This window comes from Sciurus carolinensis, chromosome 5 (assembly GCF_902686445.1).
Source record: "Sciurus carolinensis chromosome 5, mSciCar1.2, whole genome shotgun sequence".
NCBI lineage: Eukaryota > Metazoa > Chordata > Mammalia > Rodentia > Sciuridae > Sciurus > Sciurus carolinensis.
The window spans coordinates 151533220-151553918 of record NC_062217.1 but is presented as its reverse complement, the minus strand read 5'-3'; the positions used below and the strand labels follow the sequence as shown (position 1 = coordinate 151553918).

Genomic DNA, 20699 nt, shown 5'->3' with positions numbered 1-20699 from the left:
CCAGTATTCTGTCGTTTGAAGATCCCCAGAGTCGCGTGAGCGGCGAACCACGGGCCAGATCGCGGCTCGCGTCCAGTAGCAAGGCCAGGGAGCGTCGCCAACGCTGGGTTCTGCGGCGGAGTCGGGGGACGGAATAGCGCTCCGGTCCCTGGCCGGGCGCGAGCTGGGGGCGGTGCTGGGGCGGCGGGGGCGGGGAGGGCGCGCGCCAAGGCGGCTGCGGCAGTTGCGCGCTGGGATTGCAGCCGTGCGGCGGGGCCGGTGAGAGCCGCGGGAGCCGCGGGCGGGAGGGGAAGGAGCGGGCGGGCGGGCGAGGGAGGGAGGGAAGGAGAGAGGGTGCGCGGTCGAGCACGCGACCCCGGGGCAGGGGCCGCCGCCTGCCCCTGTTTCCAGCTGCGGCGCCCCTTCAGACCCCTTCTCAGGCCGAGCCCCTGCCCGCGCGCCCGCGGAGCCCGCGCCGGGGTCCCTGCACGCCCCCTGCCCCGGCCGCTCCCGCCCCCGCCCCACCGCAGCCCCTTCCCGGGTGCCGCGGCGACGCCCCCGGCCCACGTCACGCTCGCGCCATTGTTTCCCGGCGTCGTCTCGCTGGGACCCCGCCTCGCCTTGGCTGCGTTTCGTCCCCACTTTGGCACGCTGGAGGCAGTCCCGGTCCCGCTTCGGGAGACACCCGCTACCCGTTCTGCCTGTTTTTTCCGGCCGACGCGGGCGCCCCCGAGGCCAGCCCTTCCGCCCCTCCAACGCCCCCTCGGCCTCCCGGGAGGAACTGGCGGGCTTCGCGGTGGGCTGCAGCTTGGCAGCGTCTTAGCGAGAGCCTGAGACGCTGCCAACTTGATGGCCCACACGCCGGTTTTGTCGGGTGCCGCTCTTCCTGGAAAGCTCACCTCGGGTTGCAAGCCGCCTCAGAAAGACGTGCTCGTTCTCCCGGACGGATCCCAGTCGCGGGGTCCGCCGTCGGGGGCCGCCGGTGCCTTTCCTTTTCCCCGGGTCCCCGACGCCGGGGAGAGGGCGGGCGAGAGGCGGATGTGAGGCTCGTTGTAAGAATTACGATTTGGGGGGTTGTCTCTGGGAAGCCGCAGCTTTTAAAAGCGGTGGGTAGAGCTTGGTGTGGGATTTGTTTTCCGGTGCGTTCAGTTTTACGGCCGTTATGTTTGAGGGCTGTGCCCCGAAGTGCGGTGCTCTGAAATGACTAGTCACCATTCCAGCGTTGTGGGGTGCGCGCGCACCCGGATGCGGGCAGATTTCCCGTATTTGTCTCCTAACATCGATAGACTCTACATTTTCTCCTCTTAAGGATGCATACCTTGCTGACCGGGATGTGAAGGGGAGAATATTGAAACGTTGCCCTTTGCCAAAAAGACTTAATCAGTGTAGGGCAGGCTTCAGGTCTTTCAAATATTTACCCTGGTACTTCTCAACAGTGGTTAACTGTTTATCCAGACTTGAAAAGGTTAAGTTCAAGAAGACATAACTGGTTATTAAAATTAGAACTGCACATGCTGTGTCGATACTAGCAGACATACTATTTAAAAAAATTTTAGATGTTGATAGACCTTTATTTTATTCATTTATATGTGGTGCTGAGAATCAAACCCAGTGCCTCACAACCCCATCCCCAGACATAATCTTCCTTAAGCGCCTTTCTATTACACTATAAACCAGTACATTTCAGCAGCATAGATTGCTGCCTTACTCTATATAACCTAGAATTTGGGTTTTAGAATTTAGTAACCAACTAATCTTCAAAATAAGGGGACCGAAGTTGTTCTGCTAGATTCCATTCAGTTCCAAGATTGGATGACACTTCATGAAAACCAGTCAATTACAAGTTTCCAGAGGTTTACACTTGCCAGAAGACTTAAATAGGTATTTACTTATAGTACCTACCTACTAGCCTTTAGTAGAAGATACTAGAGCTTCCTAAAAAAGCCAGACTAGCTTGTTGCGATGGCTGAGGCCTGTATTCCCAGCGACTTGGAAGGCTGAGGCAGGAGGATCCTAAATTCCATGCCTTGGCAATTTAGTCAGACCCTGTCTCAAAAAAAAAAAGGGGGGGTGGGCGGCGGCCTGGGGTTGTAGCTCAGGGGTAGAACACTCCAGGTTTCAAGCCTCAGTTGGGGGGCAGGGAGTCAAATTACAATGAATGTTAAGAGGAGTGGTGTTTATTAATGTTTCTGGGCTATTTCTACCGTTTTATGGGGAAAAAAGTACACAAAATATGTTTTTAAAAAGTGTGAGCTATTGATGTGTCTCCCTGGTAGAGCATTTGCCAAGCTTGTGCAAGGCCCTGGGTTCAAATCACAACAGTCTTATTGTTTAGCTCTCTTATCAAAATGCATAATGAAATAGTAAAAACTCTACAACTTTATCATGTTATTATGACTATGCATCTTTTAAATTTTTACATAAACATCGGTTTTTATTTAATGATAATAGTTGTGTACATACTGTTTTGAATTTTGCATTTACATTTCTGGGATGTCCACATGACTGGAGAACTCATTTTCATTCATAGATGCTTTGTAACATGACTTTAGAAAAAGCACAGTAGTCAACAATGCTGGCACACAGACTTTGAGAAAATTTTTGTTGAATGAATGATGTATTGAACTTTGGAGACAACTACTCACATAAAGTGTTAAATGACATAAGGCATTTAAGTGACATGTGAGCAGTAATGACAGGCAATACTTTAATACTTTGAGCCAGGAGATAGCATTGAATGTTCAGGGGCCTGGATTTTGTATCTGGGTTTGAGATCTGGCTTGCCACTTAGCATCCATGAGACCTTGGAGAACTTAACCATAGAGAGTCTCACTCATTTTCTTCACTTAAAAGGGAAAATAGGATAAATTTCAAAGGATTATATGGATTAAAATAGAATAATTCCATTGAAAAAATATTGGCAAACATTAAATTCTCAATAAATGTCAGATATTACTATTTTTGTTCGGACTGGAGAGAGATTGTAGGTTGGTGGGATCAGGGAAAACAAAAGCTGACGTGGAGGCTACAAGTATGCCAAAGTGGTACGTTAAGGATATAAGGAATAGATTGCTTTCAGTATGAGAACGAAAAATTCTGGTAAGCTGTTTACAAGATACTTAGATTCTTTCTGTAGAGCAGAATGAAGAATGAAACTTTATAAGTAGTTGTTTTCTGCTTGGTCTGGTTTTTTATATTTAGACTTGAAGTTATTTGTCTTAAGGAAGTTGGTAGCAAATTGCTATGGAGTGCTAAGGTTCCTATCACTTGACCCAGTAAGTCTTCAGTGAGTTCACTAATTGAAATTTGATTGCATCCTATAATGATTGGTTGCCAAAGTTTGCAGTGGCTGTTTGTGGAAAATAACTTTAGCAACAAACCAATAAAAATATCAAAAAACTGGACTGGGGTTGTGGCTCAGTGGTAGAGCATTTACCTAGTATGTGTGAGTTCGATCCTCAGCACCATATAAATAAATGAATAAAATAAAGGTCCATCAACATCTAAAAAGAATATTAAAAAATAGCAAAACTGCCAGCAGAGCGGCAAAAATACCCCTTTGTTATGGTGAAATTGATTCAGAGTAACAAATCATTTTTACCTTTGTTTCTCTTGTTTGGGAAACATTGTGCAGAGTGTGATATAAAAGAATCTGCTTGTTAGTATCTGCTTGGAAAGAGAACTGAAATCTGGTACCTGAAATTATTGTCTTAAAAAAAAAAAAGTAAGCTTGTTAGGTATTACCATGCTTCCATTTCAAATATCCAGTAGAATATATAGTTTTAAAAGCTTTTTGTTTTAGCTTACTCTGGGATTTCTTAAATACTTTCATTTAAAATTTTCTTAAAATATTATGAAATATTCCAAACAAAGAAAATAATATTGTGACTGTTTACTGCATCTTCAACCCATTTCTTTTATGAAATTTTTTGTTGTTGGTACAGGGGATTGAACCCAGAGGCACTTAACATATCCCCAGCCCTTTTTTAAATATTTTATTTAGAGACAGGATCTTGCTGAGTCCTTGGGGCCTTTCCAAATTGCTGAGTCTAGCTTTGAACTTGGAATCCTCCTGCCTCAGCTCCCCAGGCTGCTGGGATTACAGGCATATGCCACCCATGTCTGGCTCCTTTATCAAATCTTAACAGATAAGATGGCAGGAGGATTGCAAACCATCCTCAGTAACTTATTGAGGCCCTAAGTAACTCAGTGAGACATGTGTCTAAATAAAATACAAAAAAGAGCTGGCTCAGTAGTTAAGTGTCCCTGGATTCACTCCCCCAGTGAATAGACTTTTTTTTTTTTTTAAACTTTCCCATTTCATGTAGTCTCTATAAACATTACAGATACGGTGGGGCAGATGTGAATGCTTCCTGATCCTATTCCTGTTTCTTTTCCTTATTCATTCCCCTCTTGTCATCAATTATTCCCATTATGTTTTGTTTTGTTTTTGTGGTGCTGGGGATTGAACCCAGGGCTTGTTGTGCAAGGCATGCTCTCTACCAACTGAGCTATATCCCCAGCCCTACCCATTGTTTCATAATTTTTTTTGTTTTTGGTACTGAGGATTGAACCCAGGGATGCTTAACCACTGAGCCATAACACCCCCGCTCCTTTCTTTTTTAATTTTGAGACAAGGCCTTACTAAGTTACTTGGGGGCTCACTAAGTTGCTGAGACTTACTTTGAACTTATGATCTTTTGCCTCAGCCTCCTGAGTTGCTGGGATTACAGGCGTGCTCCACGGTGCCCAGCTATACTTTTATTAACATGTATATATCTATAAAAGTGCATATACTCTTGTTTATTATATTACATGATTCTGCAACTTTTTTTTCAGCTTTTTTTTTTTTTTTTTTTTTCTTACAGTGCTGTGGATAATAGAATCCAGGGCCTTGCTAGTGCTAGGCAGGTGCTCTTGTCACTGAGCTACCCCCAGGTCCAACCTTTTTTTGTGTGTGTATGTGGTGGTTGAATTCAGGGCCTTAAGCATGCTAGGCAAGTTCTCTACCACTGAGCTGTACCATCTCAGTTTTTAATTTTTTATTTTGAGACAGGGTCTCATTTGGTTGTCCAGGCTGGCCTCAAACTTGGAATCTTCCTGCCTCAGCCTCCTGAGTCACTGGGTTTACAGACATGTACCACCATGCCCAGTTCAACATCGTTTTTTGATGATGTATCTTTAGTTCATTTCAATTGCTGTGTTATATTCCATCATTTGAATAAGGCACTGTTTATGGATATTTAATTTATATGTTTCTGACTTTTTGCTAGTATTGATAACATAATAGACATTCTTGGATATGTAATCTTGTTTCTATGTTAGAAAATTCCAAACTTGGGAAATTCTTGGGTTGTAGGTAGGGTATGAGCCTCTTCAACTGCTATGGCACATAGTGCTAGGAATCAAACTCGGCCTGGCATACCCTAGGCAAGTGCTGTACTGCTGAGCTACAGTCCCAGCCACCACTGCCACCACCTTTTTTAAAGGAATCTTTACTAACAGTGCAAAGTGTTATATATTAACTGAATGTAAAAATTGTGCAGCTTGTAACTATGTTTTTGAAAGATCTAAGTTTAGTAATAGTTTTAAGATATTGATAGCCAACCTTTTTTCTTTTTAAAAAAATATTTTAGTTGTAGATGAACACAATACCTTTATTTTGTTTATTTAGTTTTTTTTTTATGTGGTGCTAGGGATCAAACCTAGTACCTCACATGTTCTAGGCACTCTACTACTAAGCCACAACCCTGGCCCCATAGCCCAACCTTTTAAGATGTTTCCTTTGCATACTCTCTTGCTTCTGTGTGTCAGTAATCATATTATTATTGAAGGTTTGGTATTCTTCAAAACATTCAGTTAGAAGTAACCTTATTGCTGATGTAGAACAAATATATAGCATTCTGTGTGGCAAATGTAAGGGAATTCTATCAGAAGCGGAGGAACATAAGAAAACTTAGGTCTTTTTGTGTGTTTTCAAAACTTTAGGAATAGATTAAATAAATTTGTGTTTCTAGTTAGAGTTTTAGACTATCGATAGGAACATGTTGTTGCTTGAAGAAGAAGACATTGTCAGGTGACGTGTACTGCATTTTTTTTACTTGACAAGATCTCTTAGCCCTGTTATTTTCCATCAGAGAACAGGGAATCTTTTGTTTTAAGGTCCAATATTGAAAGGTTAGCAAAATATTATTACATCAATCCAGCCAAGAATCTTTGTGTGTGTGTGTGTGTATGTGTGTATGTGTTACTAGAGATTGAACCCAGGGCCTGGAGAATGCTAAGCAAATTTTCTGCCTCTGAGCTACACTCTCAGCCTTTTTTAAGTTTTATTTTGAGACAAGGCTTATGAAGTTCACCAGGCTGGCTTTGAATTTACAGTCCTTCTGCCACAGCTTTCTGGGTAGCTGGAATGATAGGCATGTGCCATTGTGCCCGGTCTCAAACCAAGAGCAGGTTTTCACAAAGATTTATTTAGAGCATTAAAAGGAATTTGTGTCATATTTTTGCATTTTCAGGCTTACACAGAAATTAGCTTCTGAGCCTGATGTGATGGTGTACACCTATAAATCCAGTGACTGCAGAGACTGAGGCAGGAGGATCACAAGTTTCAGACCAGCTTCAGTAACATAGTGACTGGAGACTTAGCTCAGTGATAAAGCACCCTTGGGTTTACTCCCCAGTAACAAAAAACCAAAAATAAGCTTCTGAAAAGCAAAGGACTGTAAGTCAATTATTTCTATCTGTATCAAGTTACTGTGCAAGATGCTGGGAATAGAAACAGCAATAAACTGTCCTCATGGGTGTACATTTTAGGGAGAAGAATGACTAATGCAAACTGTCAAAATGTATATGTCTTCAGGGAAGGGAAGAATAGAAGTTCATTGGATTAGACAAAGGGAAATGAAGGGAGGGAGTACGGGACTAGGAAAGACAGTTAGGGTGAATCAGACAATTTCCTATGTTCATATATGACTACACAACCATTGTAAGGCCACAATCATGTACAACCACAAAAATTGGAAGTATACTCCATGTATGTATAATATGTCAAAATACATTCTGTCATATCTAACTAAAAAGAACAATATTTTAAAATGTATTATGTCTGGAAGTGATATATGCAAAAACTAATAAAGCAGGGTAAGTGAATGATAACATGGATAGGTAAGTAAGTGTGGTTTTATTTGTTGAAATTTGTTAGCCATCACTGGTGTGCAAGCTGTGTGTAGGCCTTTGATGAAATGTATAGTACAACTTGGGACAAATGATTTAAACTCCAAAATAATGAAATGAAGAAAATGGGAAAAAAGCTGTTAGATACAATGCAAGCACAACACAGGCTCTCAGTCTTTTCTGGAAAAATTGACATTACTTCATTTTAAAATATATATGTTTTTGGTACCAGGTATTGAATTCAGGGGCACTCAATCACTGAATCACATCCCCAGCCCTTTTAGTATTTTATTTAGAGACAGGATCTCACTGAATTGCTTAGGGCCTCGCTAAGTTGCTCAGGCTGGCTTTGAACTGTGATCTTCCTGTCAGCCTCCTAAGCTGCTTGGATTCCAGGTGTGCAACATTGCAATCCAGCTTAAAATATTTTGTGTGTATTTCCTTCCATATGTTACTTTTGTGATTAGAACACAAAAATAATTTTAAAAGCTATAGTTCAGAGCTGGGTGGAGTAGGTTATACTTGTAGCCCTAGCTACTCTGGAGACTGAAGCAAGAGGTTTGAGCCTGGGAGTTTTGAGGCCAACCTGACAGCATAGTAAGACCTAGTCTCAAAAATAAACTATAGTTTATTTCAAAATGCTGTTCTTTGGGTTATAGGTACACTGTTAGCTACAGAATTGAGTTTTCAGCAGTGTGGGTAAACTAAAGTAGCATCTGAGTTCTTTTTATGTGTGTGTGATACTGGGGATTAAACCCAGGGTTGCTTTACCATTAGGCTACATCCTCAGACTCTTATTTTTAAAGTATTTTTGGCGGGGGTACCAGGAAGTGAACTCAGGTACACGTGACTACTGAGGCATATCCCCAGCCCTATTTTGTATTTTATTTAGAGACAGAGTCTCACTGAGTTGCTTAGTGCCTTGCTTTTGCTAAGGCTGCTTTGAACTTGCAGCCTCCTGTCTCAGCCTCCTGAGCAGCTGGGATTACAGGTGTGTGCCACCATGGGCTCCCAGACCTTTTTATTTTGAGACACTAAGTTGCTGAGACTACAGAGTGGGAGAAAAAACTTTATACCCAAAATACAAAGAACCCAATCAATAAATTGGCTAAGGAAATGGGCAGACACTTCACAGAAGAAGATATACACTAAGTTGCTGAAAACTGACTTGGAAGTTCCCAGCCTCAGCCCCCTGGTAACTGGGATTATATAGGTGTACACCACTGCACCTGGCAGACTTTCTTCTTTTTAAAGGAATAGTATTTGTTGGTTTGTGGTTGTGTTACAATGTAATGATAAAACCACTGGGTAACCATTACATATTCTTTTTTTTCCCTAGTATGCCATTCATATTCATGGTTTTTTTTTTATTTAAATATTTTTTATTTTTACAGACACATTTTGATTCATTGTACACAAATGGGTACAATTTTTCATTTCTGTGACTGTACACAATGTAGAATCACACCATTCATGTAATCATACTATATATAGGATAACACTGTTTCATTCTACTATCTTTCTGTCTCCCACTCGCTCCCACCCCATTTTCCTCTATGCCATCCAAAGTTCATTCTTGAAGCTACTGCAAATGGAGTTGTTTTTCTCATTTCCCTTTCAGATGTTTCATCATTTATGTATAAAAATGCTTTAGATTTATGTGTGTTGATTTTATATCCTGCTATTTTGCTGAATTCATTTATGAGGTCTAGAAGTTTTCTGGAGTAGTTTTTTGGGATCCTCTAAATAGAGAATCATGTCATCAGCAGATATTGACAGCTTGAGTTTCTCTTTCCTATTCATATCTCTTTAATTTCTTTAGTCTGTCTAATTGCCCTGGCTAGTATTTTAAGTACAGTGTTGAATAGAAGTGGTGAAAGAGGGCATCCCTGTCTTGTTCCTGTTTTTAAAGGGAATGTTTTCATTTTTTTCTCCATTAAGAATGATGTTGGCCGTGGGCTTAGCATCAATAGCCTTTCCAATGTTTAGGTATGTTCCTACCATCCCTATTTTTTCTAGTGTTTTGAGCACGAAAGGGGTGTTGTATTTGTTGAACGCTTTTTCTGCGTCAATTGAAATAACTATATGATTCTTATCCTTAATCTGTTGACATGATGGGTTACATTTATGATTTATGGATATTGAACAAACCTTGCGTTCCTGGGATGAACCCCACTTGATCGTGGTGCACTATCTTCTTAATATATACTGGTTTGCCAGTATTTTGTTAAGGATCCTTGCATCTATATTCAAGGATATTGGTCTAAAATTTTCTTTCCTTGATGTGTCTTTGCCTGGTTGGGTATGAGGGTGATATTAGCTTCATAGAATGAGTTTGGTAGGGTTCCCTCCTTTTCTATTTCCTGGAATACTTTGAGAAGTATTGGAATGAGTTCTTTGAAGGTCTTGTAGAACTCGGCTGAGAATCCATCTGGTCCTGGGCTTTTCTTGGTTGGTAGGCTTTTGATGGCTTCTTCTATTTCATTGCTTGATATTGATCTTTTGAAATTGTGTATGTCCTGGTTCATTTTGGGAGGATCATATGTCTCTAGAAATTTGTCGATGTCTTTGGTATTTTTTATTTTGTCAGAATATAGATTTTCAGAGTAGCTTCTCGTTATGTATTTCAGTGGTGTCTGACGTGATATTTCCTTTTTCATCACGGATTCTAGTAATTTGAGTTTTCTCTCTCCTTCTCTTTGTTAGTGTGGCTAAGGGTTTGTCTATTTTGTTTACTTTCTCAACCAACTTTTTGTTTTGTCAATATTTTGAATCTTTTGTTTCAATTTCATTGATTTCAACTCTGATTTTAATTATCTCCTGTCTTGTACTACTTTTGCTGTTGTTCTGTTCTTCTTTTTCTAGGGCTTTGAGCTGTAATGTTAAATCATTTAGTTGTTGACTTTTTATTCTTTTCTGGAATGTGCTCCATGCAATGAATTTTCCTCTTATTACTGATTTCATAGTGTCCCAGAGATTTTGATATGTTGTATCATCATTCTCATTTACCTCTAAGAATTTTTTTTATCTCCTTCCTGATGTTTTCTGTTATCCATGTTTCATTCAATAGCATATTATTTAGTCTCCAGGTGTTGGAGTAATTTCTGTCATTATTTTGTCATTGATTTCTAATTTCATTCCATTACGGTCTGATAGAACACAAGGCAGTATCTCTATTTTTATTGCATTCACTAAGGTCTGCTTTGTGGCATAACATATGGTCTATTTTCGAGAAGGTTCCATGTGCTGCTGAGAGAAAGTGAATTTGCTCATTGACGGATGGATATTCTATTAAGTCTAAGTTATTGATTGTGTTATTGAGTTCTATGGTCTCTTTGTTTAGTTTTTGTTGGAAGATCTATCCAGTGGTGACATGGGTGTGTTAAAGTCACGCAGAATTATTGTGTTGTGGTCTATTTGATTCCTGGAATTAAGAAGGATTTGTTTGATGTACATGGATGCACCATTGTTGGGGCATAAATATTTACGGTCGTTATGTCTTCCTGATTTATGGTTTCCCTTAAGCAGTACGAAATGTCCTTCTTATCACTTCTGACTAACTTTGGCTTGAAGTTCACTTTATCTGAAATAAGGATGGAAAACCCCTGCTTTTTTACTGAGTTCGTGTGCGTGGTAGTTTTTTTCCCATCCTTTCACCTTTAGTCTGTGGATGTCTTTTTCTATGAGATGCGTCTCTTGAAGGCAGCATATTGTTGGGTCTTTCTTTTTAATCTATTCTGCCAGTCTATGTCTTTTGATTGATGAGTTTAGGCCATTAACGTTCAGGATTATTATTGAGATGTGATTCATATTCCCAGTCATTTGGGCTTATTTTGGTTTTTAAGTGGCTTGTTTTCTCCTTTGAGTGGTTTTTCTCTAAGGTAGTTCCTCCCTTTGCTGACCTACATTGTTTTTCATTTCCTCCTCGTGGAATATTTTGTTGAGAACATTCTGTAGTACAGGCTTTCTATTTGTAATTCTTTTAACTTTTGTTTATCATGGAAGGATTTTATTTCATCTTCAAATTTGAAGATTAGTTTTGCTGGGTATAGGATTCTTGGTTGGCAACCATGTTCTTTCAGAGCTTGAAATATGTTGTTCCAGACCCTTATAGCTTTTAGAGTCTGGGTTGAGAAGTCAGCTGCTATCCGTATTGGTTTCCCCCTATATGTATCTGATGCTTTTCTCTCGCGGCCTTCAAAATCGTATCTTTATTTTGAATGTTAGGCATTTTCATTATAATGTGCCCTGGTGTGGATCTGTTGTGATTTTGTGCATTTGGTCTTCTGTAAGCCTCTTGTATCTGATTTTCCATTTCATTCTTTAGGTTTGGGAAATTTTCTGATATTATTCATTGAATAGGTTGTTTATTCCTTTGGTATGTATCTCTGTGCCTCCTCAATCCTGATAATTCTTAAATTTGGTCTTTTCATGATGTCCATACTTCTTGGAGATTCTGTTCATGATTTCTTACCATCTTCTCTGTTTGGGCAACTTTATTTCAAGATTAAATATTTTGTCTTCATGTCTGAGGTTCTGTCTTCCAAGTGGTCTAGTCTTTTGGTTATGCTTTCCATTGAGTTTTTTTTTTTTTTTTTTTTTTTTTTTTTTTTTACGGTACTGGGGATCAAACTCAGGGCCTTGTGCTTACAAGTCAAGCACTCTACCAGCTGAGCCATCTCCCCAGCCCTCCATTGAGTTTTTTTATTTGGTTTATTGTTTCCTTCATTTCAAGGATTTTCTGTTTGGTTTTTTTTGAGAATCTCTATCTCTTTGTTGAAATGATCTTTTGCTTCCTGCAGTTGCTCTTTCAACTGCTTATTGGTATGATCATTCATTACCTACATTTGCTCTCTTATCTCATCCTTTGCTTCATGAATCATTTTCATTATGTATAATCTGAAGTCCTTTTCTGACCTTTCTTCTATCATACTGTTACTGGATTCTATTAATATAGAGTCTAGATTTATTTGGATCATTTTCTTCCCTTGTTTTTTCATGTTGTTCATGTATCATCCCCTCTAGCAGTGCAAATCTGGGGTATTACAGTTTCCCCCCTATTAACCCTAACCCTAACCCTAACCCTAACCCTATAGGCTTATAGTGACCCTATAGGTTTCCAAAACCTTTTCTTTAAGGGGGAGATCAATATTAGCAGTGAATAATATCTACAGTTTCTAATGGAGGAGAAAGAGGATGTAGAAGGGTGTAGGATGTAGCTGTTAATTGGATAAGAAAAGAATATATAGAAGTTCTAGATCATAGAATGAGAGTGTAATCAAAAGAAGTTGGTTGTTAGCATGGGGAAAGGGAGAAAGGGACTCTGAGGGAACAGGTAAACAAAAGGAAAAAAGTGTGAGAAAAGTAAAGAAATAAAAACTTAAAAGTTTCAATAAGGAGAAAAAGAAAATCTGTACTATAACAGTATTCAAGCCTCCAGTCTTCAGTAGCCTGATGTATGAGAGGTACCTGACAGTGAGCTTCTAGCCTCCAGCAGGCATCTCAGGATTGAATTTGTCCCACCTAAAGATGAGAGTTACAGCTTCCAGGATTATCCAAGATGGCCTCTCTGGCTTCATATGTGTTGGCCAATGGGGAACTGCAGATGGGGTGTGGGCATGGTTGACTGTAGGTCCTGGAGGCTGGGTATTGTCGGTCTGGTTGCGAGATCCTGGAGGTGGGATACGATCAGTCGGTCTGGGAGTCCTGGTGGCGGGGAGCAGTCAGTCAATGTGAGGGCCCCAGAGGCAGGGGACTGATTGGTTGGGCTGAGGGATCTTGGAGATGGGACTCAGTTAGCCCAGCCCGGGGTCCTGCAAGTCCTGGCTGTTGTCTCAAAATGGCGGCAGCCACGTGTAACCAAATCTGCATGTACTGTGACAGTGAACTTCCAGGCAACAGCAGGCAGCTGGTGTTCCACTGGTGTCTGTGGTGAGTCTGCTGACGGCTGTCGGACCATTGGGAAGTAAACCTCGGGTAGTGGGTGATGGGTAGGTGAAAGGCAGGCGTTGGACAGGCAAGTGGCAGACAAATGGCGGATGGTAGGCGCCAGATAGTGAGCAGTCAAGAAACAGATATCCTCTGCTTAAAACCTGAGTATCTATTCTTGGTTTACTTTCTTATCTGTCAAGGAGTAGGGGTTTATCAAGAGGTATGTATAAAAATGTGTCTTAGTACAAAATGAAGCATTTTCATAGAAAATGGAGGGTAAGGCATACTTTCTTTTTCCATAAAGCTAACCACTTAGTAATATGCAATAAAAATTGTACTTATGAAGACCAAAATAAATTTCAGGTTGGTGAGAAAATTTGAAGAAATTATTTAAAATTATTTTTTCCATTTAAGTTTATAATGTTCTTAGAACGAGAAAGGTTGATTATAAAACTTAAAAATTTGGATTGGAGTTGTGGCTCAGTGGTAGAGCACTTACCTAGCATGTGTGAGGCACTGAGTTCAATTCTCAGCACCACACATAAATAATTAAATAAAGGTCCATCAACAACTAAAATTATATATATATTTTTAAAAGTTTTAAAAATTTCAAGCTTTGGGCTGTGACTGTGGTTCAGTGGTAGAGCTCTTCCCTAGCATGTGTGAGGCACTGGGTTTGATCCTCAGCACCACATTAAAAAAATAAACTAAAAAAACTAAAAAAAAAAAAAAAAAAAATTCAAACTTTATATTTCAAATACAAAATAAAAAAATTCAAGAAAGTGATAAAATAATGAATGTTCCCATTCATTTACTGTTATCATGACTTACCTTGCCATATTTATTTCATTGAAAAGTGAACCAAACTGTGATGTGTTAAATACTACTTCTGATAGATCTATTCTATCTACTGTTTAGGTTGTCTCTTCTTTCCAAGTGAATTACTGACATGATCTGAAACACCATTTTAAAAGTCATGGTAAAGAACCTTTGCCAAAGTGTAACTGGCAGCATGACATTTTGTCTTAACGTAGAATTGTCATGAAAATGTTCCCAACTGCTATTTGTATATTTCATTTTGGGCTTGAAGAGTATTGTACTATAATTAATTAGCTAATTGATTAATGTTAAGTTTTCTTAACATTATTTTATCGATAAGCATGGAATTTCCTTTGTATCAGATATCAAACCAAGTATAAAATTTCTTTTGATTGTAGTTTAAAAAATAGTGGTTTTATTACATGGAACCAGCAGCATTTTATTAGCACTCTAATATTCACTGCAGATTACTAACCAGGCTTACCCTATAGTTTCAGTTCTCTGCTTCCTGTTTTTAGTAGTTTGTCTTTGAGGAGGGTAATGATAGTGGTGAAGGAAACTGTATGTTTTGCCTATGAAAAATTTTTAAAGTGTGAAACTGCAATATCTTAAGCACTTGAAATTTTGTTACTCTTAAGATACTATTGCTTTTTTTTTTTTTTTTCCCCTGGTGCTGGGGATTGAACCCAGGGCCTTGTGCTTGCAAGGCAAGCACTCTACCAACTGACACAATGGGGGGGCGGGGGTTGGGAAGGGGACAAGAATGGAGGAAGGAAGGACTGTATAGAGGGAAAAGAGGGGTGGGAGGGGTGGGGGGTAGGGAAAAAATAACCGAATGAATCAAACAACAGTACCCTTTGTAAATTTATGATTACACAAATGGTATGCCTTTACTCCATGTACAGAGAAACAACATGTATCCCATTTGTTTACAGTAAAAAAAATGCAAAAAAAAAAAAAAAGGTACTATTGCTTGGCAGGTTGGATATTTGTATTGAAACCAAGAATTATTCTAACTGTATCACCACTTTATGGAAAGAACCAAATTGTGAGCTCTTAATTCAATATTAGTTGCTGCTTTACCTTACTGAAGCAACTGTTAAGGCTGACACAGTGAAAAAGTGACAAATGTAGTGTTTACCTACTTGTTGGGCCCTTCTCTTTTTTTGGCCAGATGATAAAGCATCATCATTTTGAACTTTATACAGTAATCCTCCCTTATGTGTATGTGTGTGTGTGGTATGTTCTGAGACCTTTATTGCATACCTGAAACTGCAGATACTGCTGAACCCTATATATACTATATTTTTCCTATACATAACTATACAAATTTAATGCCTTCCCCTCTCCTTTCTGTAGTGCTGGAGATTGGACCCAGGGTGCTTTACCACTGTGCTATATCCCCAGCCCTTTTATTTATTTATTTATTTATTTATTTGAGATGGATCTCACTAAGTTGTTGAGGCTGGCCCTGAATTTGAGATCTTCCTGTCTCAGCCTCCTGAGTTGCTGATATTATACAGTTGGGTACCACTCTACCTTGCCATCTTTTTCATCTTAACTACTTACTGCTCACTGTAGCTGCAACTTTTGCATCTTGGAGTGTGACAGTGCAACTGGCATCAATTTCTTCCTTCTTCACAATTTCACAGAAGATTATTCTTACTGTAGATCTTAGAAACTTTAGCTTTTTTTTTTTTTTTCTTATTAAGTTAAGAATTTTCCCCTTTTCATTTAAAGGAAGCACTTTACAGCTTCTCTTGGGCTTATCCAAATTGCTGCAAGGGTAGTGATGTTTGCAGCAATTTGGATATGCCAAAGAGAAGCTGGAATGCTTCCTTTAAATGAAAAGGGGAAAATGCTTTTTTTTTTTTAGTATTCACAAAATATCATTATATTTATTTAAATTATTCCTAGGATTATAAGCAAGCCTTTACTTAATTTATTGTTGAGTAGGGATATACAGGAATGTAAGGTCTTAAAAATTTTGTTTGATCAATTAATTGATAATAGAAGTACCACAGTACTAAGAAAGAATACAAATAAAAAATCTACATATATCCATTCTTCACTTTCCACTTATTGTAGTACAATTAGAATCATACATACATGCACAAAGATTACATATTTATAAATACACATACACTTAAATAATCCTATATATGTATGAACTATTAATTGTCCCTCATCCCATTTTCACTTTTTTTTTTTTTTAATGTGGGTGCTGGGGCTTGAACTCAGGGCCTTGTGCATGCAAGGCAAGCACTCTACCAACTGAGCTATATCCCCAGCCCGTTTTCACTTTCTAAATGAATATGTTCTTCTAAAAATCTGATATAATACAAGTTTATGTGTTACATTTTGAGGGTCCAATTATTTCTGTTTGAGCATTATTTTTCAATGATCAGAAAGACTTCCTGAAAAAAGGGGGAAAATTCTTGACAGTTTATTGGGACCATTAGTGGTTCCAATAAGAATTACTTGAACTCAGGCATTGTGATAATGTGATAGTAGATCTGTGAACCAAAAAGGCTACTAAGTGACTAATAGGCAGATAGAGAAAATGGATATAAGACAGAAGGTCCTGTGTGCACCACCACGCCTGGCTATGTGAACTTATGAAAAAAACAAGAAAACAAGTCAGGTACAGTGGTGCATGTCTATAATCCCAGTGACTAAGGAGGCTTAGGCAGGAGGATCTCAGATTTAAAGCTAGCCTGGGAAATTTTGTGAGATTCTGTTTTAGAAAAACAAAAGCATTAGGGAATAGCTTAGTGTGGTAGAGGGGGTCCTGGGTCCTGGCTTCAATCTTCAGTCCTAAAAACAAAACAAAACAAAACAAAACAACTACCTCATATCTGTTTTATCTATAGTATCTATATATAGATATTTGAAGGTAATATCTGTGGTAATTAATATGTAGTATACCATATATATCAAATATGCTATAGTATATCAAGTTTCATTTATAGTAGTCTAGCAAATAACTTTTCTCCATTATTCTTGAATAAAATTTTAATTAGAATTCTTTGCAAGTGCCAGTACTATAAACAGTATCTGGAAATATTATTTCAAAACCATTAAAGACCTAAGTTATATATCCAAAAGATTTGAAAACTGGTAGTCAAATACATCGTATGTGCGTATAAAACCAGCTCTATTCACAATGGCCAAAAAGTGGAAGAAGTTCAAATATCCATCAGTGAATGAATGGATAAACACAAATTGTGATATTATGCTTACAATGGAATATTGTTCAGCCCCCAAAAGGAACAAAATATCTGATACATGATACAGTGTGGATGAACCTCAAATACATTATGTCTAGTGAAAGAAGCCACTTGCAAAAGGTTATACATATATTGTATGATTCAGTTTGTATGAAATATCCAAAATGGTTAAATCCACAGAAACAGAACTTAGATTGATAGTTGGCCGGTACTAGGGGGAGGAACTGTTATATGGGTAAGAATTTTTACTTTGGAGTTATAGAACTATTTTGAAAGTAGTTAAAGTCAATGTTCATAAAAATATACTAAGTAACACTGACTTGTTCACTTTTTTTTGTGGGGGGGAGGTATCAGGATTTGAACCCAGGGGCACTTAACCCCTGAGCCACATCCCCAGTCTTTGTATTTTATTTAGAGACAGAGTTCTGCTAAGTTGCTTGGAACCTCGCTAAATCACTGAGTCTGGCTTTGAACTTTCAATTCTCCTGCCTCAGCCTCTCAAGCTGCTGGGATTACAGGCATGTGCCACCATACCTGGCCTTGTTCACTTTAAATGGTTCATTTTCTTGTGTGAATTTCACCTCATTAAATTATTTTTTTAAAATACAAACTTGTTTTATTTGAAAAGTAATGTTACAAATGATTTTGGCATTTTAAAAATGGGAATTAAATGTTTCAGATGTTTTCATAAATATTGGTAATTTAATAAAATGTTAATAAACTGGGGATGTAGCTCAGTTGTAGATACTTGCCTACCATGTTTGAAGCTCTGGATTTGATTCCCAGAACCACATAAACAAAAAACAAACCAAAACACCATTTACAGATAAAAACTCCAAAAATAGAGGTGAAACCTAAGACTACTGTAGGTGTCAAATTACTTAAAATGGACACTTTGCTGCCCACCCTATTCTAGATGTTTATTCTAATAAGATGAAATGTTTTTTTCTTCTAGTCCTTAGGCTTTAATTTCAACTGAAAAATAATTTATATTAAAAAATATAAAAGCATGAAATAATTAGAAACATGTAAATTAGCATTCATTATTTAAATTTGTGCTATCATCGATTGAGGTTAGATGTTGATTAAGAGTTGCTTTTTTAACCTGTTTTCAAAACATATGTTAACCTTAGAAAATGGAAAGATCCCCCATGTTCTTGGATAGACAGAATTAATATTGTCAAAATGACCATACTACGAAAAGTGCTATACAGATTTAATGCAATTCCTATCAAAATTCCAATGACATTCTTCATAGAAATAGAAATGGCAGTCATGGAATTTCATTTGGAAAAATAAGAGACCAAGAATAGCCAAAGCAATCTTCAGTGAGATAAGTGACGGAGGAAGCATCACAATGCCAGACCTTAAATTACACTACAGAGCTATAGAAATAAAAACAGCATGGTAGTGACACCAAAACAGACATGAAGACTAGTGTTACAGAATAGAATACAGAGAGACAAACCCACATAAATACAGTTATCTCATACTAGACAAATGCACCATAAGCATACATTGGAGAAAAGAGCCTCTTCAACAAATGGTGCTGGGAAAACTGGAAATCTGTATGTAACAAAATGGAATTAGACCCCTATTTCTCACCCTGCACAAATTCAAAGTGGATCAAGGACCTAGGGATTAGGCCAGACACCTTGCACCTACTAGAAGAAAAAGCAGGCCCAACTCTCCATCATGTTGGCTTGGTAACCAATTTCTTCAACAAGACTCCTAAAATGCAAGAGGTAACATCAAGAATCAATAAATGGAAGCTGGGGTTGTAGTTCATTGATAGAGTGCTTGCTTAGCATGTGTAAGGCACTGGGTTTGATCCTTGGCACCATATATAAATAAATAAAGGTATTATGTCCATCTATAACTAAATATATTTTTTGAAGACTTAATAAATGGGATGGTATCAAACTAAAAAGCTTCACAGCAAAAGAAAATATCAAGAATGTAAGACAAAGCCTACAGAATGGGAGGAAATGTTTGCCATCTGCACCTCAGAGCATTAATCTCCAGGATATATAAAGAACTAAAAAAAAAAAGAAAAAAAAAAAGCCACCAAAAAAATCAGATAACCCAATCAACAATGGGCAAAAGATCTAAACAGACACTTCACAGAAGAAGAAATATGATCTGTCCACAAAAATATGAAAAAATGTTCAATACACTAGCAATTAGAGAAATGCAAATAAAACTGAGATTTCATCTCAACTTCACTCAGAATGGCATTTATCAGAAATACAAGTAACGGGCTGGGGAGATGGCTCAGTCGGTAGAGTGCTTGTCTTGTAAGCATAAAGCCCTGGGTTCGATCACCGGCACCCAAAAAAAAAAAAAAAAATACAAGTAACAAATGTTGGCAAGGATATAAGGAAAAAGGTACACTCATACATTGCTGGTGGGAATGCAAATTGGTGCATCCACTCTGGAAAGCAGTGTGGAGATTCCCAGAAAACTTGAAATGGAACCACCATTTGACCCAGTTATCCCACTCCTCGGCATATACCCAAAGGACTTAAAATCAGCATACTATAGTGTGCAGCCACATCAGTGTTTATAGCAGTTCAATTCACAATAGCTAAGCTATGGAACCAACTTGGGTGTCTTTTGGGTGTCTTTCAGCAAATGAATGGGTAAAGAAAATGTGGTATATATAGAAAATGTGGTACATCTACACAGGAATATTAGTCATAAAGAATGAAATTATGCATTAGCCAGTAAATGGATAAACCAATCCCCAAAAACTAAAGACCAAATTGTTCTCTCTGATATGCAAATGCTAGCACATGCTAATGGAAGTTTATTGGATTAAACAAAGGGAAATGAAGGGAAGGTAGGGGGTATGGAAATAGGAAAGAGAGTATAATGAACCAGACATAACTTTCCTATGGTCATATATGAATATAGGACCAGTGTAGCTCCACATTATGTATAATCCACAGGAATGGGAAATTATACTCCATGTATATATGTCAAAATACAGTTCACTCTCAGGTATAACTAAAAAGAAAAAAGTACAAATAAATTTGTTAAAATTATATATAATCACAAATTTGTGTTTTTAGTTCCTTTCTAAAATCTAGAATTATATTTAATGATTGCTGGTGGTCTTGTTTAATAATTTGAAAGTAATGTAAATGGATCTTTCTGGATAAAATTACCATGTGAAATTATTTTCCTAAATTTACATAGATGAGTAGTATCAATATATTTCCCTATTTAGTATATTTTAATAGGTAATTTATTAGTCTGTTTGCAAGTTAGAGTTCTAATATATTTTAAAAATCAGGTATCAGTACACTGATGGCAGTCTTAAATTACTAAATTGCTGATTTTCTTTTCTAGAATTCGGCATATAATTAAGGTAAAATGACAACCTCCTGGAGTGATCGGTTACAGAATGCAGCAGATATGCCTGCTAACATGGATAAGCATGCCCTGAAAAAGTATCGGCGAGAAGCCTACCATCGGTAAGTGTTTTTTTTGGTTTAATCCTCTAAACAGCTTCATGAGGTGGGTACTCATTATCCTCATTTTAGATGATAGAATTAATGT

General features: G+C 38.3%; 1 protein-coding gene across 1 annotated transcript in view; it reads left to right on the top strand.

The window, feature by feature from the left end:
- Positions 1 to 192: 192 nt before the first annotated feature.
- Nt5c2 (5'-nucleotidase, cytosolic II) overlaps positions 193 to 20699 on the top strand; it is an 83132-nt gene continuing 62625 nt past the window's right edge. The window contains 2 exon segments of the mRNA XM_047552993.1: positions 193 to 258; positions 20490 to 20614. Of these exon segments, the coding sequence (XP_047408949.1) occupies positions 20514 to 20614 (101 nt within the window). The 5' untranslated portion in view covers positions 193 to 258; positions 20490 to 20513.